Source organism: Phascolarctos cinereus, unplaced genomic scaffold, assembly GCF_003287225.1.
Source record: "Phascolarctos cinereus isolate Bilbo 61053 unplaced genomic scaffold, phaCin_HiC Scaffold_1;HRSCAF=81, whole genome shotgun sequence".
Lineage (NCBI taxonomy): Eukaryota > Metazoa > Chordata > Mammalia > Diprotodontia > Phascolarctidae > Phascolarctos > Phascolarctos cinereus.
In genome coordinates this window covers 13541339-13563674 of record NW_027555514.1, presented here as the reverse complement: position 1 = coordinate 13563674, position 22336 = coordinate 13541339, and the positions used below count along the sequence as shown (strand labels likewise).

At 40.6% G+C, this 22336-nt stretch overlaps 1 protein-coding gene across 1 annotated transcript in view; it reads right to left on the bottom strand.

The window, feature by feature from the left end:
* The window catches only part of DNAH11 (dynein axonemal heavy chain 11), a 320191-nt gene that overhangs the window by 134066 nt on the left and 163789 nt on the right, over positions 1 to 22336 (bottom strand). The window contains exons 44-47 of the mRNA XM_078150757.1: positions 11844 to 11975; positions 3874 to 4047; positions 908 to 1112; positions 644 to 809 (exon numbers count right to left, since the gene is read on the bottom strand). Coding sequence (XP_078006883.1) covers positions 644 to 809; positions 908 to 1112; positions 3874 to 4047; positions 11844 to 11975 — 677 coding nt within the window. The remainder of the gene's footprint in view (positions 1 to 643; positions 810 to 907; positions 1113 to 3873; positions 4048 to 11843; positions 11976 to 22336) is intronic.

The window sequence follows — 22336 nt, the reverse complement described above, 5'->3', positions numbered from 1 at the left end:
GCTCCCTCATGCAGATTGTTCTAGAGGCGGGACTACTGCTAACTAATAATAATAATAATAATAATAATAATAATATCACAAAGCACTTTACAAATCTTATCTCACTCAAGCCTCACAATAACCCTGGGAGGCAGGTGCTATTATTATCCCCATTTTACAGATGAGGAAACTGCTGTAAAGAGATGTTAAATGACTTGCCCAGGGTCATACAAGTAATAAATGTTTGAGGCTAGATTTGACCTCAGATCTTTCTGTATTCTATCCACTGCACCAAGCAGTTCCTTGTATAGTGAGGAGGATTTCTTCTGGGGCGTGGGCATAGAGGGAGAGTCCAGACTATATGGAGAAGTTCCAGTGTGAAAAATCCTTCCAACGATGCAGATAGAAAACTCCTCTGTAGCTGGGTATTACAGCATTGCTTGAGGCACAGAGGTTAAAGTGGCTTACTTGTCTGGGGCCATACAGCCAGGATGCTTCAGACAAGAAACCTCTTCGATACAAAACAAACAGAGATTTTAGGTCATTTTTATAGTTTCATGAGAGATCATGTGAAATTCTTTGGCAAGGTCAGAGGGTTACCAAGAGATTGTTTCTGGTCATTATTGGCTTGGGGCAGAGTACAAAATCATGGAGATATGCTCACCAGTGTCCATAATCAATGTGCTGTCGAATCAATGTGTGAGGCTGGACTGTGCCATACACATCCACTTCAGGCATATTCATGTCATCAATGAAATAAATGAGTTTCTTGTTTCCTACTGGCCCATAGGTACGCCCTGCTTTTTTCTCTAGTGGTTTCTCGAGAATCCCTGAAACAAGGATGCCATCACTGGTCATCAGCACATCCTCAGTCAGTCGATCAATCATTCAACTTTTATTAAGTGGATTCCCTGGGCCAGGCACTTACTTTGCAGAACGGCTGACGTTGTATAGTAGTTGAAAGGAACCTTGGCCACCATGTAATCTTCGGAAAGGCCAGCAAGTGTGTCACTCACAAAGATGGTTTTCCCCACTCCTGCACCTCCAACAAGCATTAAGGGCTTCCCTTTTGCCAGCAGCAAATCGACAAAATAGCGGAGACGTGTTGTCTCCTGAGTGGGGACAAGGACTGTCTGGAGAAAAGTAGAAGAGAGAGGGCAATGGGAGGAGAGACAGAGCATTCTTTGGCTGGAGGGATCATCTCATCAAACTCACTCATCTTACAGGTAAGGAAATGGAGGCCTGAAGAGTGGAGGAGGGGCAGGCAGTGACTTCTGTCTATTCTGAAATTCTGCAAGATTTTTAGTTTAAACACAAGAAGAGCCTAACACAGGCAACACATGGAAAGCAGCAGAGATTGGGCATAATGGTACAAGCCAGCCAGGCACCACATTCTAGGCCAACAGGTAACAACTTGGGATAAAATGTGGGGTGATGGCATCATACTTGGCCTAGAGAAAGGAAGACCAGGGCTCCAGACCTGTCTCTGATTCTTGCCAGCAGTATGATTTCCAGTCAGGCCCTTTTCCTCCCAGAATCTCGATTTCCTCATCTTCAAAATGGTGATAACAAAACCCTTGAAAGGTTATATTAAGGAAAGTATTTTGCGAACCTGAGAGTGCTATCAAACTGGGTTACAGTTTTTCAGCTTGGGTACAGGTGTAACTACCATGTGTACCATGGTCAAAGCACTGAAGATTTAGAGCTGAAAGAGAGCTTAGAAAGCATCTAGTCAATCTCTCTATTTGTTGTTTTTTTATTTTTAATGTTTTAATGCATTTTTATCTTCTTAAATTTCTCCAAATTAAGTGTTAAAATTTTTTAACAATTGTTTTAAAAAAACTTAAGTTCCAAATTTTCTCCCTCCAGCCCATCCCCCCTCCTTGAGAAGGCAAGCAATTAGATATCAATTATACATGTGCAGTCATGCAAAACATATTTCCTTATTAGCCATATTGTAAAAGATAACACAGACAAAAAAACCCAAGGAGAAAAATTAAGAAAGTAAAAAAAAAATATGCTTCAATCTGCATTCAGAGTTAATTAGTTCTCTCTCTCTGGAAGTAGATAGCATTTTTCACCACGAGTTCTTTGGAATTTTCTTGGATTATTGTCTTGATCTTTTATTAAGGGGATTTGTTCTGTGAAGTTTGGATTCAGTCAAAGAGCCGCACTTGAGGACCTAGAGGGCCACACATGGCCTCGAGGCCACAGGTTCCCCACCCCTGAGATAGAGGCTGGATGGTCCCTGTATCAGAGAGCTTTGGTATCAAACTCATAGAAATGGAGGCCACTGAGCTGTCCATAAGGCTCCCCGCAGGCCACGTGTTGACTTAATTTTAAGTATGTATTATTTCTTTTTATTGCATTTTTATTCATTTTTTAATATTTCTCAACTACATTTTAATCTGGTTCAGCCACACTAGGGAGTGTTGTTGGCTTCATGGCCCGTGGGCTGCATGGTTGACACTTCTGGTGTCGAGAATGTCCTTGGCCATGTATGGTTTGGACTACGTGGTCACCAGGTGACTTGCGATGTGGTCACTTGCAACTCTGGGATTCTGGGGCTGATTCATGGAAATATTCTCCTGGACATAAGTTATATCTGTCACCTTCCAGGGTCTCTTTCACTCTTATACTGTTTTTGCAAGTTATTGTTTTTCCTCAAATATACATAAAGACTGCAAAAATTGGACTTGGTCAAAAGGCCGCACCCAAGGACCTAGAAGGCCACATGTGGCTTCAAGGCTGCAGGTTCCCCACCCCTGTGAATCTATCTGAAGACCTCCAGGGCTCCCTTTCTTATTTCCCAAGGTATTCCATGCCACTGCTGGACAGCTCCAAATGTTAGGACAGATATCTTGCCTTAAAACTACCAGACTATGCAAATGAAACATGTTTTTCTTTTTTTTTTAATTTGAGGAAGCATGGAAGGAAAGAGGGCTGGGGAAGGGTGGGTATATAATATACAAGAGTGACAGAAATTTTAAATGCTGGGGTCTTCAGAAAGAAAGTAGCAGCACCAGTCCTAGTGAAGCTCAAGATACTTTGAAGAAAACAGGCAAAAAGAGGTCATCACAGAATTAAGCTCTAAGGAGAAGATGTGCCCCAAACACAAAAGGACCTCATAATGAGAGGCCCTGCCTTCAGCAGAGATTCTTCACACTCAGGAAAGTTGCCCTTACTGTGGACATTAGAACAAGTTGGATGTTTCTTGTATACTGAAAATCCCTTGACACCTCAAAAAAAATTCTACTTTTAGGGTCCTCCAATAAGAAGAGCCCTGAGACTCCATGAAGTTCCCCTAGGGTGTCCTCACCAGGAGCTCATGAAGTTCTTAAAGCACTACTGTGACAGAAACTCACTACCACCCAAGGTACCCCATACAAATTCCATAAGCAGTGATTATTAAGGAATTTTCCTTTATATCAAATCTAAATATCAAATCAGTTCTCTGCAACTTCTCCCCATTCCTCCAAGTTCTGCCTTTAGGGACAACTGTCCATATGACACTTTCAAAAACCTGAAGAGCCTTATGGTGCTTCCTGAATCCATTGCCACATTTCTTCTTTTCTAAAGGCTGAACACCCCTACTTCCTTTAATGGACCCTCCTATTGCATGAGTTCAAGGTCCTTCATCATCCTATTTACCATTCTTGGGACCGTTCTAGCTTCTCAATATCTTTACTGAAACCTGATATCTAGAACTGAAAACAATACCCCAGCTGTGGTCTGAGTAACACAGTACACGAGGTCCTCTCTCTCATTCTGGATGCCATAATTGGTCAATGCATCAGAAGTTTGCACTCATTTTCCAGAATTCCAATTACAATAGAAATAATGACTCTAAATACAAAAATATACCTTGAAAGTTGACACATTTTATGCACTTACCTGTAAAGGTGTATCTGGATTCATAGTCAATTTGGGAACTTTATCAGCCCAAGGCAAAAACTTCCTGGTCTTGGGGTCAAGATAATAATCGAAAATTGTCCCCTGGGATGGAAACTTGACTGCTTTCATCTGTTTGAGCCACCACCGACTAAATTCAATTGGATAATCTGAAAGCTAAGAAGAATAAACACAAAGGGTCACTGGGTTGGCTAATGCGACATTATGACAGCCTAACGTGAATGAATGAATGATGTAGGCTTCAATTTCTCTGGACCCTTAAATCCTATTTGGCACCCAAAGTTTTTACAGAGTCAACCCACAATTACTGGTGAAACCTCTAGCATCAATCCCATTAATTCTCTATATGTATAGATTGGGGGGGGGGTACACGTCATGAAAAGACCATATGTAGGTGAGAGGGAGCAAGGTAACGTCTGTCAAGGAAATATTTCCCTGACTCAGAATCACAGAACTAAAAGTTGGAAGGGACACCAGAGGCCATCTAGCCCAAAGCAGAAATGCTCACGAGCTCTCTTTACAACATTCCAAATAAGGTGTCATCTCACATTTGCTTAAAGGCCTGGGGGCCCAGACCCAGTCTCTCCTGGAAGAGGGAATTCCCAGGGGGCATCATAGGCGTGTGACAAGGAGTTAGAGCTTGGAAATTTGGCTGCATGGTTGCCAGTGGCTATGAGGTATTTTCCCCCAGTCTGGAAATCAGAGCAGGTTGAGGTTGACAGTGCCCTGTGGCCACCTCTGACCAGAACATCTCATTATAACAGCTGGTGTTTGTAAAGCCCTCACATGAGCTTCCCAACACCCCTGTGAGGGAGGGACTATAGGTATAGGTATAGGTACATCCCCACTTTACAGGTAAGGAAAATAAGGCTCTGAATGGTGAGGTAGCCAGCTTATATTCATGTAGCTAGTGTCACAGGTGGAGTTCATACCAGCTCAGATCTCTTCTGACTCCAAGTCTGCATTGCCTCCTGCCAAATGAGGAAAAAAAGGAAGGAAGTGGAGAAAGGGAAAGAAAGGAGAGGGAAAGGGAGAGGGAGGGAGAGAGGAAGAGAGAGAGAAAGAAAGAAAAGGAGAAAGAAAGAAAGGAATGAAGGAAGGAAGGGAGAGAGAGAAGGAGGGAGGGAAGGAGGGAGGGAAGAAAGGGAAAAAGGAAGGAAGGAAGGAAGAAAGCAAGAAATCAAGCAAGCAAGAAAGAAAGAAAGAAAAGAAAGAGAAAGAAAGAAAGAAAGAAAGAAAGAAAGAAAGAAAGAAAGAAAGAAAGAAAGAAAGAAAGAAAGAAAGAAGAAAGAAAGGAAAAAAGAAAGGAAGGAAGGAAGGAAGGAAGGAAGGAAGGAAGGAAGGAAGGAAGAAAGAAAGAAAGAAAGAAAGAAAGGAAAAAAGGAAGGAAGGAAGGAAGGAAGGAAGGAAGAAAGGAAGAAAGAAAGAAAGAGAAAGAAAGAAAGAAAGAAAGAAAGAAAGAAAGAAAGAAAGAAAGAAGCCAATGCAACCAAGATTAGGAGTGAAGCAGAAAAGTGGGAAGGAATTTTTACAACCAGTGTCTGTGATAAGGGCCTCATTTCTAAAATATATGGTGAATCAAATCAAATTTATAAGAATACAAGTCGTTGCCCAACTGATAAATAGTCAAAGGATATGAACAGGCAGTTTTCAGAGGAAGAAATTACATCTATCTATAGTCATATGAAAAAATGCTCTAAATCACTATTGATTAGAGAAATGCAAATCAAAAGAACCCTGAGGTACCATAGCACACCTATCAGGTTGGCCAACATGACAAAACAGGAAAATGATAAATGCTAGAGAAGATGTGGGAAAATTGGAACACTAACGCATTCTTGGTGGAGTTGCGAACTGATTCAACCACTTTGGAGAGCAATTTGGAACTATGCCCAAAGGGCTATAAAAATGTGCATAACCTTTGACCCAGCAATACCACTTCTAGGGCTGTATCCCAAAGAGATCATAAAAATGGGAAAAGGACATGTACAAAAATATTTATAGCAGCTCTTTCTGTGGTGGCAAAGAATTGGAAATTGAGGAGATGTCCATCAATTGGGGAATGGCTGAACAAGTTGTGGTATATGAATGTAATGGAATACTATTGTGCTATAAGAAATGATGAGCAGGCTGACTTCAGAAAAACCTGGAAAGACTTGTATGGACTGATGCCGAGTGAAGTGAGCAGAACCAGGAGAATGCTGCACACAATAAAAACCACATTGTACAATGACTGACTTTGATAGACAGCCCTTCTCAGCAATGCAAGAATCTAAGACATCTCCAAAGGTCTCATGATGGAAAATGCTATCTACACCCAGAGAAAGAACTATGGAGCTACAATGCACATCTAAGCATACTATTTGTTCTTTTTTCTGTTTTGTTTTGTTTCTTCTTTCTTGTGGTTCCTCCATTGGTTCTAATTCTTCCTTACAACATGACTAATGTGAAAATACGTTTAATAGGAATGTATATGTAGAGCCTATATTAGATTGCATGCCATCTTGGGGAGGGAGGGGGAGAAAAATTTAAAACTCAAAAGCTTATGGAAGTGAATGTTGAAGACTAAAAATAAATTATAAAAAGAAAGAAAGAGAGAAAGAGAAAAAGAAGGAAAGAAGGCAGGCAGGCAGGCAGGCAGGCAGGCAGGCTGGCTTCTTAGCTTTCCCAGCTGTGTATCTTCTGGGGTCTTGCATTCTCACTTCCCTACCCCCAATCACCTGCTCTCCTTTTCATCAGGTCTCTTATGGTCTCCTTCTCTGCTTCTGGGTTAGACCACAGACATGACCATCATGTAGATCCACAGTAGGAATAAAAAGAAAGGATGCTGGATTTGGAGCCAGAGAAACTGGGTTCAAAGCCTGGCTCTGCCCCCTGGCATGTTACTTTGGGCAAGCAATTCAGCTATCTGTGCTTTAGTTACCTCATCTATAAAACAGAAGGAGTTGGACTGGCTGCCCTGTAAGGTTCTCTCACTAAATATCTTGTCCTATTAATGAATGAACAGAAAATTCAATTTAGCAAGATCTGATTAAATGCCTACTGCGTGTGAGGCACTGAGGATACAGAGACAAAGGTTGAACAGCCCCTGCCTTCAAGGACCTTAATGGAGAAGAGCAAAGTCTGGGCAGTGCCCGCCATCACTTTCCCAGCCTGCCACAGTTTGAGAGTCTGGACACAGAGACATTGGTCAGCTGTGAACAAGTCTGAGGCTCACATGCTAAGAAAGGGTGGTCGTGAGTTGGCCATCTCCACTCAAGCTGCTTCGGAGAATGTTTCATTCAGAGGAAGTTGGCCCCACGCTCCTGTCTCAGGCAGCGTCAATAGAGAACTCTCATCTCTTTGGGGGCTTGTGCCCTTGCCCTGGGAATCACCCAAATGCCAGGGCCTGCTCTGCCCTGAAGCCCCAGTAATGACATCCAGGCCTTCTCCCCTGCGGATCACACAGAAAGGCCCAGTTGTCAAGATCTTTCCTCATCCAATGTAAGTGAGCTAGAAGGTGTCATAGGTCATCTAGCCCATCCCTTCATTTTACAGAGGAGAAAAGTGAGGCCCAAAAAACATAAGTGGCCCCAAGGCCAAAGGGATTCTAATAAGAGTTAAAGAGTCTGATCTGGAAGCACCACAGTACCAACGTCTTGTGTAACCCCTCACTTAATAGAGGAGGAAAATGGGGCCAAAGATGGCAGTGGTCGTAAGTACCAGAGCCTGAATTGGCACCCAGACTGCTGCTCCGATAACGATTCTTTCCTCTGTGCCTTCCTCATCCCACTCTGAATGGACAAGACCCAAAAGCACAGGAAGAATCAATCGCTTGGTTGACAAGAAGCAATACTCTCTACCCAAAAGAGAATAAAGCAATTTTGTGCATGAGATTGTGGGAAGGAAACCACATATGGTACCCTGCTGGGAGACGATGATGGTCTCTACAGAAAGATGGCCACCCATGAAACCCACCTCCATCCCCAAGCTGTACAGAGGCCCTCTGTCAGTAAAACACTAGAGTGTCCCTGCAATCCAATCTGATCTGATCCAATCTGCATTTATTAATTGCCTCCTATGTGCAAAGCACCTGGGCCAGGCACTGGGGATCCAAAGAGAAGACAGCCGATGGCCGAATGAGAGACTGTCCCTTACTGTCAGTTTGGTTACCAGGAAGGGGCTCCCTGGGATTTGGGAGGACGGCTGCTAGAACCACGTTAATTATAGAACACAGCTCTGGTAACCTAGTGACAAGGAGAGCAGCCCCATGGGCATGAGTGACCTCATCGTGCTATTTTAGGCTCTTGCCTCATCCCAGCCAGAGCCAGCTTGGAACCAAGAGAAGAGAGCCTTCAAGGACAGATTCCTTTTCCTGCATCCTCTCCTGGGTTCTGGGGGTTCTAGGCAGGGAGGCCTGGAGACAGCATAGCTGCGATCAACTGGCAAGGACCTAATAATGGGAGGGGAGGGAGAAAGGCCATTTTACACAAACCCCATGACTGACTGGGAGGCAGCAAAGATATCCAATTATTCTGCAAATATCTCATACATACCTCTTTAGGAGCATACTGCCTCCACCATTAAAATGTAAGTTCCTTGAGGCCAGGGACTTAGCCTGGCACAGAGTAAGTACTTAAGAAAAGCTTGAAGGATTGCCAGCTAGGTAGCAGCATGGATGCAGTGCTGGGCTTGGAATCAAGGAGCACTGAGTTCTAATCCTCTCTCCTGCTTCCTAGTTGTCTGATCCAGGAAAAGTCCTTTTACTTCTCTCAGACTCAGTTTCCCCATCTGTAAAGCTGAGATTATATAGGCACCCAACCCACAGGGTCTTTGTAAGGATCAAATACTTAAGAGGCTTACAAATGTAAGAGCTTTCCAATCCTTAAGGAATCGTATAAACATTGACCATGATTATTATGATGATTACGTGTTCAGGATATAGCAAAGGTGCAGCTGAAGACACTGACTCTGGATTTGGGGTCAGGCTCGGGCCAATGCCCAGCACCAACCCCAACCCAATCACGACCTAGATGGAGCTTTGGCCATGCTGTTCCATCTCTTAGGGCCTCAACCTCTTCATCAAAAAGTGAACAGGAGGGTGAGAATTGTGTCCATGGGTCTACATAGTAAATACCAAAAGCAGGAGCTGAACCCAGGTCTCCTTTGGCACCACAATCCATTGTCTCTCCAATACGCCCCCTCTGTAGTAATGGAAAAAGGGGCAACGTGGCCTCAAAGGTGGTCACTGGACTTGGAGTAAGAAGCATCTGGGGTCATATACTGACTCAGACACTTGCTAGTTGACCCTGGGCAATGCTCTTAACCTCCCTGGTCCTCAGTTTCCCCATCTTTAAAATGAAAGGGTTGTTCTCTATGGACTCTCGGGTTCTTCCAGCTCAACATCTATGATCTTAGAGAATGATCACCAAACTGAGCCCCATAAAAGTGGGTGATGGAATTACAGCTCTAGGGTCAGAAGGGAGCTAGGAGGTCATCTGGTCCAACCACCTCATTGTCCAAATGAGGACCAGGCCCAGAGAGATTGTGACTTACAGAAGGTCACATAGGTAGTGACAGAATCAGGATTTGGACCTATACCCTCAGACTCCAGAACCAGGGCACTTTCCATTACACTACACTATCTTACAGCTTTGAATCAATGATTGGGAGTTTAGTGCCTTTTATCAGAAAAAAAGGCATAGTACAAAAAAAGAAGTGTGTGTGAAGAAGGAGGGAGAAGGAGGGAGGGAGAAGGGGAAGGAGGAGAAGAGGAAGAGACAAAGTGAGAGAGAGAGCGGGGAGACATAAGGAAGAAGGAGAGAAATTCATTTTGAAATAGTTTGGAAGTCCACCAGTGACTTCATCCTAGGGTCATGATACAGAAATACTGCTATAGGACTGGTCCCACTCCCCTGATCTCCCAATCTTCCTGAAAGCAGAGAAGTAGCCCATCTGCACAATGCCCTTCTCCCCTTTCCAACTCCAGCTGTCTAAGAAGAAGGGGGAAAGCAGGTGAAGCATGATTCAGATTCTTTCTCCCTCTGTCTACACGCTGAGAGCTCCCTGCTAATGCCATCAGCAACTTTGGCACCTCTCCATTTCTGTCCAAGCTTGGGCAGCAGCTGCCTTTCTGAAGGGCCAGGAAAGGGGACTCACAAAAAAGGCTTTCCTCTGTGTGTGTGTGTGTGTGTGTGTGTGTGTGTGTGTGTGTGTAAGACAGGGCAGTAGAGTGAAAAGTGATAGACTTGGAGATAGCACGGAGCTGAATTAGAATCTTGCTTCTGACACTGCAAAGCTGAACGACCACCAGCAAGTCCTTAACCCATCTGAGCCTCATTTTTCTCCTCTGAACAACGTGGATGGGGTAGCAAGCCCTGTACCTATACCTACCAGGGTTGTCAAGAGGATCAAGTGAGATTTTTGGTCTCACAAACCTTAGAGGGCTACCTGAGCATCATAATTTTGGAATTGGATCTCCCTATTTCCCCCAGGCTGAAAGTACGGCAGCCAACCAAGGACCCAATCCCACTGCTGATCATGACAGAAGCCTTAATTGGCTCCTTTTCCCAGCCTGAGCCCATTTGCTCCCCTCCTTAGGCAGTCTCTGCTCTGGAGGGTCGCCATATTGGCGTAAGGTTTTGTGAGGATACGTGATTGACTTTAGCCCTGCTCTAACTCAGAACTCTTGTACTCAAGCAATCTACCCACCTCAGTCTCTCCCAGACACGTGCTGCCATATAGCAGCCGTTATTATAGCTGGAAGGCAAGCTCACAGCTTTCATTTGTTTGTTTTATAAGCACAAAACTTCCTGGTGTCAATGCATGGGCACCAAGGAAGTCATGGACAACAAGAAAGGCCCTATAGACACCAAAATTCATAGCAGCCCTTTTTATGGTATTGAAGAATTTGGAAACAAAGTTAATGCATATTATTTGGGAATGGCTAAACAAGTTGTGGTACATGAATATATTACTGTATTGTAAGAAACAATGGATATGATGATTACAGAGAAGCCTGTGAAGACTTATATGAATTGCTGCAAAATAAAATGACAAGAGTCAGGAAAACACTGTATACAATGGCTGCAACAACGTGAAAAACCACCACCACAACATAATTGAAGCTGAATGTTGTGAAAGTTTGAATAAGGACATGGCCCAAAAGAAGAGAGATATGAGGACATCTGCCCTGACTCCTTGGCTGAGAGAGGGTAGGAGTTCATAGGTAAAACACTCAGTGTAACAGCAGGTTTTTTTTTCAATGTGTTAAACAATTTTGGTGAGGTTTTTTTCTCTTCCTCTTAGAAAAAAATTCTTGTAATAAGAGATACCTCTATGGAAGAAGTAGAATAAGGAATACAGGGGAAAATACATGTGGTATAAAAACAAAAAAAATTTATAAAATCTATTATTTTATTTTAAAAGGAATAGAACACTCTTTATCATCAGATTCTAAAACCACCTAGCTAAAGAACCAGCTAAGTCATCGTGGGGCTGAGCCCAATAGTTCTGGCCATAGAGTCACATCCCTATTCAGTTAGCCCAAGATGGCTCTCAGGGTGGGGGGTACAAACCCTTTTACTTAAACGGCCACAGAACATTATGAACAGACTGTACTTTCAGTGAGAGGTGGGAACCAGTCTAGAGTACCCCACATTCCAGGCTAAGGGGTTTATTTTGTCTCCTAGAGGCAATGAAAATAAACTAAAGCTTATTGAGGAGGGAACTGAAATTTTGGACTTTCGAATTATCACCCTGGCAGTTCTGGGCAGGACAGATTAGTGGTGGGAGACTGGAAGCAAGGAGGCCAATTAGGAGTCTGTCATAACAGCCAAGGTGAGAGGGGATGAAGGCCAGAACTACAGTGGTACCTGAGGGGAGAACCCATTTCAGGTGGTTTGCAAACCTGTACATCATAGTTTAATGCATCTCATGGTCTATTTCTATCACATTCGTTCCCCAACATGTACCTGATCTTGGAGCAGGGCTCCCCCAAAGGCCCAGATACATGCAAAGACAAAGTAGATCTCATAGACTTCCCGTGGGCTTTCTGGAGGCACATTTTCAGGGGTCAGCAAACAATCCAAAAGAGAGCAAAGAGTCTAAAAGAAAATTAGGAAAAAAAAGAAAGAGCTGTCATGAGATGGGACTTTAAGCTTGGAATCATAGGAGGATTTTTTAATATAAAATAATATAAACAATGCGCTGTGTGGCTGAGAAATGTTGCCACTTCGAAACATCACATTGGCAACCTCTGGAGAATCCAAATCGTGGCTAACCCAAGTGACCATGGAGAGTTACCTAGTGGGTGTGAATGGACAGCAGCATAACACTTTGGGGGTGCTCTAAGGTTTGCAAATCACTTTACATGCATTAGCTTGTTTGATCCTCAAAACAGTCTTGTGAGATAGGTGCTATCATTACAGCCATTTTACAAATAGTAGCAAGGTAGCACAGTGGATACAATGCTGGACCTGGTGTCAGGAAGTTCAAATCTAATCTTATATACTTACTAGCTGGATCACCCTGAGCAAGTCATTTAACCTGTCTGCCTGAGTTTCCTCACCTATAAAATGGAGTTAATAATAGCACCTATCTCCCAAGGTGGTCATGAGGATAAAATGTGATATTTGTACAGTATTTTGTAAACTTTAAAGTGTCACATATAGGCTAGCTATTGTGTTGACTATAATTTACAGTAATGGACTGGAGTCAGCATGGCTACTCAGCAGTTGTGTGATCTTGGACAAGGCATTTTCCTAGGCTTCTACTTGATCATAAGCTCATGATTTTTGTAAACTAAATTTACGATTTCATTAGTGTAGGGCTCTCCGGGTAAGGATTACTCTGCCTCCCTTCGCCTTCCACCAATGTAGATTGCTTGTTGTTCAGTCATTTTATAATGTCCAACTCTTCTTGGCCCCATTTGGGGTTTCCTTGGCAAAGATACTGGAATGGTTTGCCATTTCCTCATCCAGCTCACTTTACAGATGAAGAAACTGAGGCAAACAGTGAAGTGACTTGCCTAGGGTCACACAGCTAGTCAGTGTCTGAGGCTGTATTTGAACTCAGGAAGATGAGTCTTCCAGGCCCAGTGCTCTATGGTGCCACCTACCTGCCCCTAATGTGCCAACGCAGACTGGCATATATACTCAGTCTTAGAGTTACTCAAGACACCAAGATGGTAAATGATTTGCCTAGATTCTCTAAGATCATGACAGAAATACAGCTTTAGGGCTGGAGCTTACATCTTATCTAATCCAATTCTCTCATCTTGCAAATGAGGAAACTGAGTCTAAGAAAAGCTAAATGACTTGCTGAGGATCATACAGGTATGAAGTGACAGAAGTGAGATGACATCAAACACAGTCAGGCCGTCAACCCTCTTCATACCCACTATGGGCATCACTCATAAAAAGAGGTTTCTCATTTAACAAAACAAGGAAAAATACAATAAAACATAGATAATGTTAGCATGTGGTTTTGATATAATGTTTTACCTTATTTTGTTAAGTATTTCCCAATTATATGTAGAAATGTTTAATAACCATTTATTTGAGTTCCAAATTCCCTTTCTCCTTCTGGCATATGCCTCCTCCTTGAGAAGGCAAGCAATTTGATATCAATTACATACGTGGTCATGCAAAAATATTTCCATATTAGCTATGTTGCAAAGGGAGCTCAGACAAAAAATAAAACAAGAAAAATAAAGAGAGTCAAAAAAAAAGGTAAGCTTCAATCTGCGTTCAGATTTCATTAGTTTTTTTCTCTGGAGATGGATAGCATTTTTCATCATGGGTTCTTTGGAATTTTCTTGGATCACTGTCTTGATCATCCTTAAAATATTACTGTTACTATGTACACTGCTGGGTCAAAGGCTATGCACAGTTTTACAGTCCTTTGGGTGTAGTTCCAAATTTTACTCCAGAATGGTTGGACTAGTTTACAACTTCACCAACAGTGCATTAGTGTCCCAATTTTTCCATATCCCCTCCAATATTTGTCATTTTCCTTTTCTATCATGTTAGCCAACCTGATAGATGTTAGGTGGTACCTCATTTTACTTTCCATTTTTCTAATTGGTGGTGATTTAGAGCATTTTTATGTGACTCTAGCTAACTTTAATTTCATCTTCTGAAAACTGCTTGTTCAAATCTTTTGGCCATTTATCAACTGGAGAATAGCTCTTATTTTCACAAATTTGGGTCAATTCCCCATATAGTTGGTAAATGAGGCCTTTATCAGGAAAACTTGCTATAATCCCCCCCCCAGTTTCCCATTTTTCTTTTAATTTTGGCTGCATTTGTTTTGTTTGTGCAAAATATTTTCAATTTCATGTAATCAAAATTATCTATTTTACTTTTTGTGATCTTCTCTTTTGTTTGGTCATAAACTCTTCCCTTATGCATAGTTTATCCATAGTACTTATCCATAATTTTCTTATTATATTACCCTTTATGTCTAAATCATTTATCCATTTCAACCTTACCTTGGTATAGGGTATGAGATGTTGGTCTCTGTCTAGTTTCTACTATACTGCCTTTTTTTTTTTTGACAGATGAGGAGTTCAAAAGCTTGGATCTTTGGGTTTATAAAGAATTAAATTACTATTGGTCATTTACTAATGTGTATTGTGTACTTACTCTATTTCACTGAACCATGACTCTATTTTTTAGCTAGTACCAGATGGTTTTAATGATAATTATTTTGTAATATAATCTGAAATCTGGAACTATTAGGCCTGCTATTCTTTTTCATTGATTCCCTTGATATTCTTGACCTTTTGTTCTTCCAGATGAATTTTATTATTACTTTTTCTAGCTCTATAAAATTTTTGGCAGTTTGATGTGATGCAGAACAAGTAAGTTAATTTATGTAGAATCGTTATTTTTATTATATTGGTTTAGCTTACCCATGAGCAATTAATAGTTCTCCAATTGTTTAGATCTATCTTTATTTGTGTAAAGTGTTTTGTAACTGTGTTCATAAAATCCCTAGATGTCTCTTCATAGGAATACTCCTAAGTTATATTGTCATATGGCATTTCCCTTTTTTGGGGGGGATTTAAAAAAAATTTCATTTTTTAAAAATATGTGGAATAAAACAAGCATTTCCATTATATAGTATAGTAAAAAAAGATGGGTACACATGAAACTGCAAATCTATTATGTACAACTTTATTCCTTTTAAATATATAATAAGGTTATCACATACATTTTTTTCTCCCCTCTCCCCCTCAGAGATGGCTACCATTAGACACAAATATGTAGGGTTCTCTAAGTATACTATAATATCATCTGCAAAGAGTGATAGTTGTGTTTCCTTGTTGCCTATTTTTATTCCTTCAATTTCTTTTCCTTGTCTTATTTGTTGTTGTTGTTGTTGTTGTTGTTGTTGTTTTTGCTAGGCAATGGGGTTCAGTGACTTGCCCAGGATCACACAGCTAGTAAGTGTTATGTGTCTGAGGCTGGATTTGAACTCAGGTTCTGCTGAATCCAGAGCTGGGGCTCTACCCACTGCACCACCGAGCTGCCCTTTCCTTGTCTTATTGCTTTTGCTAGTATTTCTAATACAGTACTGAATAACAGTGATAATAACTGATATCCTGGCTTCACCCATGATCTTAGTGGGAAGGCTTCAGGTTTATTCCATCATAGAAAATGCTTGTTCTTAGTTTCAAAGAGATACTACCTATCATTTTAAAGAAAGGCTCCATTGATTCCTATGCTTTCTAGTGTTTTTTAACAGGAATGGGTGTTGTATTTTGTCAAAGGCTTTTTCTGCATCCATTGATATAACCATATGGTTTTTGTGGGTTTTGTTACTGATATGGTCAGTTATGCTAATAGTTTTCCTAATATTGAACCAGCCCTTCATTTCTGGTCATAGTGTACGACCTTTGTGATATATTGCTGTAATCTCCTTGTTAGTATTTTATTTAAATTTTTTGTATCACTTAAGGAAATTGGTCTATAATTTTCTTTCTGTTTTTGCTTTCTCTTGTTTAGGTGTCAAAACCATATTTGTGTCACAAAAAGGAATTTGGTAGGACTCCTTTACCTATTTTTTTTCAAATAGTTGATATAGTATTGAGATTAATTATTCCTTAAATGTTTGGTAGTATTTGCTTGTAAGTCTATCTGGTCCAGGGGATCTTTTTCCCTTATGGAGCTCATTTGTGATTTGTTCAATTTCTTTTTCTAAAATAAGGCTAAGTATGTTCTTCTTCTGGTAATCCAGGCAGTTTATAATTTTATAAATACTCATCCATTTCGCTTAGATTTTCAGTTTCACTGGCATATAATTAGGCAAAACAACTCCTAATAATTTTTTAAATTTTATCTTCATTGGCAATGACTTCACCCTTTTCATTTTTGATACTATCAATTTGGTTTTCTTCTTTAAAAATCAAATGAACCACTGGTTTATCTTTTTAATTGTTTTCTCCCCATAAAATCAGCTCCTAGTTTTATTAGTTCAATGGTTTTTGTACTTTCAAATTTATTAATCTCCCCTTTTGTTTTCAGGATTTCCATTTTTAATTGAGAATTTAAAACATGTTCTACTTTTTAAAAAAAGTATTGCATGCCCAATTCATTGAACCGCTCTTAGTGTCCTTTATTAATGTACTTGCTTAGAGATAGAAATTTTCCCCTAAGTACTGCTTTGGCTGCAACCCAAAATTTTTGAATGTTGTCTCATTGTTGTCTCTTTAACAAAATGATTGTTCCTATGATTTGTTCTTTGAGCCATTTATTCTTTAGGATTATTTTGTTTCCAATTGGTTTTTAATTTATGCCCCCATGGCCCTTTACTGAATGTAATTTTTATTGCATTATGGTCTGAAAAGGGTTCATTTAATTTTTCTGTATTTGGTTGTGAGGATTTTATGCACCAATACGTGGTCAATTCTTGCGATGGTACCATGTACAGCTGAAAAAAAAAGGTATACTTCTTTTCACTCTCATTCAGTTTCCTGCAAAGGTCTATCATATCTAATTTTTCTAAGATTTAATTCATCTCCTTTACTTCTTTCTTATTTATTTTGTGGTTAGATTTATCTAGCTCTGAAAGGGAAAAGTTGAATTCCCTAACAAGTATAGTTTTACCGTCTATTTCCTTCTGTAATTCATTTAACTTTTCCTTTAAGATTTTGGATGCTATTATATTTGGTGCCAATATGTTTAGTACTGATATTACCTCATTATCTATTCTATATTATAGCAAGATGTACTTTCCCAGTTTATCTCTTTTAATTTGGTGTATTTTTGTTTTTACTTTGTCTAACATCATGATTGCTAGCCCTGTGGTTTGTTTTCACTTCAGCTGAAGTGTAATAAATTCTCCAGTCCCTGCTTTTAACTCTGTGTGTCTCCCTGATTCTAGTGTGTTTCTTGCAAACAACATATTGTTGGTTCTTGTTTCTAATTTAGTCTGCTATTCATCCCATTCACAGTTATGATTACTACCTGTATATTTCCCTTCCTCCTATTTTCTTCTGTTTATCTTTCTCACTTTTTATCTTGTCTCTCCTCTTAAGCCTATTTTGATTTTATCTGCCTTCCCTTTTATCATCTCCTCCTTTCTTTTATTCCCTTCCCCTCTCACTTCCTTGTTGGGTAAGACAGATTCCTATTACCAATTGATTACATATACATATTTTCCCTCTTTGAGACAATCTAGATGGGAGATTCAAATATTTCTTGCTCTCGCACCATTTCCCTCTCTACTGTAAAATCTCTTCCTTGTGTATTTTTTTTTAATGTAAGATATGTTTTCTCTCTCTTCCTTTCCCTTTCTTTCAGGGCATCCCTCTTTCTAATCTATCCATTTTTTTTACACCATTCCAACATAATCAATTTGCTCACCTCCCTTCTTCCTATGCAGAATCCTTTTAAATGCCCTAATAATGATAAAGTTTTCACAAGTTACATGTATCATCTACCATATAGAAAGGTAAACAGTTTAACTGCATGATTTCTCTTTCATGTTTACTTTTTTATGCTTCCCTTTAGTCTTATATTTGAAAGATACATTTTCTATTCAGCTCTGGGTTTTTTTTTTTAAATCAGGAATGTTTGAAATTCTTCTATTTCATTAAATATCCATTTTTGCCCTTGAAGGATTATACTCTGTTTTGCTGGGTAAGCTTTCCTTGGTTCTAAATCCCAGCTCTTTTGTCTTCTAGTGCATCATATTCCAAGCTCTCTCATCCTGACTCCATTATATTTAAATGACTCCTGACTGCTGGTATACTTTCTCTTTGACCTGGGAGCTCTGGAATTTGGCTATAATATTCCCTGGAGTTCTCATTTTGGGATCCCTTTCAGGCGGTGATCAGTGGATTCTTAAATTTTCTATTTTACTTTCTGCTTCTAGGATATTGGGACAATTGTCCTTTATAATTTCTTGAGATGTGAGGTCTAGGCTCTTTCTTTGACCATGGCTTTTATGCATTCCAATAATTCTTAAAATGTATCTCCTCAATCTGTTTTCCAAGTCAATTGTTTTTCCAATGAGATAGTTCACATTTTTTTCTATTTTTTCATTCTTTTGACTTTGTTTTATTGTTTCTTGATGTCTCATGGAGCCATTAGCTTCCAGTCTCTCAATTCTAATTTTTAAGGAATGATTTTTTTCAGTGAGCTTTTGTATCATTTTCCCATTTGGCCAATTCTGCTTTTTAAGGAGTTATTTTCTTTAGTATTTTTGTGCCTCTCTTACTAAGTTGTTGTTTTTTTATAATTTTCTTCCTTTACTTTCATTTCTTTACTAAAGTTTTCCTTTACCATTCTTATTTGATTTTGAAAATCAATTTCTAGCTCTTTCAGGAATTCTTGTTGGACTTGTGTCTGACTCACACCTTTTCTTTGCAGTTTTTTTTGTAGTTGTTTTGACTTCATTGTCTTCTTCTAAGTTTGCCTTGTTCTTCCTGTCACCACAGTCATTTTTATTGTCAGCTTCTTTTGTTGTTGTTTGTTCTTTTTTCCCTCACATTAGTCCTTGATTTGGAACTTTATGTTCAAGTTGGACTCTGTTTCCAGTGTGGGTGGGGAGAGGTACGATCTCAAACTTCAGGTTTTTTTGCATTGTTGTTTCCAGAGCTAGGTCTAGGGGTTTGGAAGTTTTTGGTGGTTCCAAGGTGGTGTGATATAGGATGAGGTATGATCACTGCTCTCCTGGCCTGCACTCTGGTCCTTACCCAGGAAGGGCCTCTGATCCCTTGGAATTGCAATCAATACTGCTCCTCAGGGTCCCTGATCACTTGTGACTCAAAGCAATACTTCCTCTCAGGGCTTCCACTTCCTCTTGACTGGGTCACTTGAACGGTGACCCAGAAGGTATAGACAGTAGATATGTCAAACAGCATTTCACAGGTAGTCTCCTGTAATCTTTCTGACCAGTGGCCAGGTCCCCTTACTGTCTCTGGCTTGAGAGTTCCCGAAGCTACTTCTATTTCTATCACCACCACCTAGCCCTACCACTATTGTTTTGGCCTCCAGCCCCATGTCACAGATCTCTCTTCCTGAACTCCTAAGTTGTCTTGGGCCTGTCTGACCCTTTGTTGGTTCTGCTAGTTCAGAATTCGATTAGAGGCATTATTTTGAAGGTTTTGGAGAGGAATGTTATAAGAGTGACTGAGTGCTCTACTCCGCCATCTTTGCTTTGCCGGTAGAAGTGTAGTATGTGGTTTTCTAATGTAGTATGTGGTTTTCTAGGTCAACATGAGCCTACAGGGGTCCTTAAATACAACCCTGTTTGAGTTTGACACCACTGATCTAGCCCAAACCCACCATTACGGAAAATGGACATGACAGACTGGAAAGAGTGTGAGACTTGTGGTTGGTAAAGCCTTGGGTTAAAAGTCCAATGCTCCAACTTATTAGTTGTATGACCTTGAGCAAGCCACTGAACTCTGAGCCTTGGTTTCTCCATTTATAAAATATTTTGAATAATATCTGTAGTACCTGCCTCACAGGGCTATTAGGAGGAATATAGTTGTAATTTTTGTTTACACATACTAAGTATTGTTATTAACATTATTATAATAAATCATATGCTTGGGAGGGAAGTGTGAAGGGAGCCATGTGTTTTATTAAAGCCATTCTCTTTTCTACAAACTCTTTTTTAAAAATAATAATAATAATTTCTATAGCGCTTTAAAGTTTGCAAAAGTCTTTACATTTGTTAACTCTTTTGATTTCTTTACAACTGCCCTCAGGGAAGGCACCAGGCTTTGAAGTGGGGGAATGGTGGAAGCTCAATGAAACTCTCAGGAGCTCCAAGGGCACTAACTTGCTTACAAATACAGAGGAATTATAAAGCCAGAATCATCTTCCTTCCCACTGACCTACTTTCACACTACTCTTGAATGAAAAAGTTAACACCAGAAAGAATCACACAAGATACTAAGTCCACCCGAGAAAGAATGTCATCCTGCTTTTAACAAGTATGAAACCAGGAAGACTAATTAGATCAGCCCCATAATTAATGCATTATGAATAAATTCAGACCTGCATTCAACACTAAATTATACTTTGAATAATAACTGCTGAAGGCTGCTGTTGATTTAATTGGTGTGTGAAGTAGCCTAAACCTCTGAATTGGGGGTTAGGGTTTTATTTGGGGGGGGCTTGTATGAAATAATTTTCAATTTAACTTCATTGTAATTCAGTCAATCTCATAGTAACACTGGACTCATATCATGTTGACTAAATTGTGTGATTTCCAAGCCAAAAATGATACTTTTCCACTACTCACTGTATGATGGTTGAAATTTTACCATTCGAGCTTCTTTCCTTTAGCTTCAAACATTTATACTCTTTCCCCCTCCTCCTCCTCCTCTTTCTCCTCCCACTACTAGTTCTTTCCTTCTGAGATCTAGTCACACTGTATATATCTGGAGTGTGCATTTTATCCATCGTGCTCCCCATTAGGATGTGAACTCGAAGGCAGGTGCCGTATTTTTGCCTTTCTTTGTACCCTCGGCATTTGGCACAGAACGTGGCACATAGTGAATGTTTAATGTATGCTTGTCAACTTACAGATTTATCCTTAGTGCAGTGTAAGTACTCCCGGCTAACACACATACCAGGGGATATCTAGCCCAATGTGGGATTTTGACTTTTTTGTCTTTTACTGACCTAGAACTGGAAGTGACTTTCGAAGTCATCTAGTCTGACCACTTCCTTCCTTTGTGGAGCTAAGCTCCCAGGCAGGAGAGGATCTCGCTTAGGGTCACTCGAGTAATAAGTACTGGCTAGGATTTGAACTCAGATACTTCACCTCTGTGTATAGTACCCTTTCCCCAACCTCACCCTGCTTTCAGGGCACTATCAGTCAGAGGGCAAGTTGGCACTTTTGCATCAATAAAAAGCTGTCTGGGTGAAAACTTGCTCCAGCCTTGGCACAGTAACTGGCTGTGTGATCTTCGGGAAACTCTCTCATTTCCCTGAGCCTCCCTTTCCTAAGCTATAAAAACCAGGGCATTGGCCTAGATCAGGGGTAGGGAGCCTGCAGCCTCGAGGCCACACATGGCCTCCTAGGTCATTGGGTGCGGCCTTTTGACTGAGTCCAAGTTTTACAGAACAAATCCTTTTATTAAGAGGATTTGTTCTGTGAAGTTTGGACTCAGTCAAAGGGCGGCACTTGAGGACCAAGAGGGCTGCATGTGGCCTCGAGGCTGCAGGTTCCCCACTCCTGGCCTAGATTGTCTTTATGGTTTCTTTTAACTCTGAGATTCTGATTCTAAGGTGAAGGGCCAACAGCTATGGCTGGGGTCAGATGGAGGACCATGGATTGGGGAGGCCATACAGCATAGCGGAAGCAGCAGACTGGAGCAGAGAGAATGCTGCACTCAGAATCAGAAAAGGCTGGGTTCAAATCCTGTTCAGAGGCACCTAACCAGCTTCGTGAGTGACTCTGGGCAAGTAGCCCAAGATCTCTGCCTCATTTTCCTCCCTGTGTGAAATGAAGATAATAAAATCTAACAACGAATTTTGCTCCTAACTCTCTGGACTCTGACACTTTGGTCCCAGCAGCCTTCTCACCCTGTAGATGCCTCTGTCCTGTGGCTGCTTCCTCGGATCTGTGAGTTCTCTCCTGAAACCTCTGCCCTCTCTGCTCCTGATTCTCTAGACCTTTACCCCCTGCCCCAGGCATACCCCCTCATGAGCTCACTCATAAGTATTGCCCTTCCCCCTTAGAATGGAAGCTCCTTGAGGTCAGGGGGCATCTCTCTTTTTTGCCTGTATTTGTAACCCCAGTCCTTAGCACATAGTTAATGCTTAATGAATGCCTAGTCTGTGGCCCCTGTCTCACAAGGATGCTGTATTATTAAAAGAGGTAACATATATTAAACATAATGTAAAAGCCAATTACCATTAGTCATCCTTTTCTTAGAAAAGCATTTTTCAAATATTTTCTACAAACTTTCTTCAGCTGAATTGGAAAGAAAGCAGTT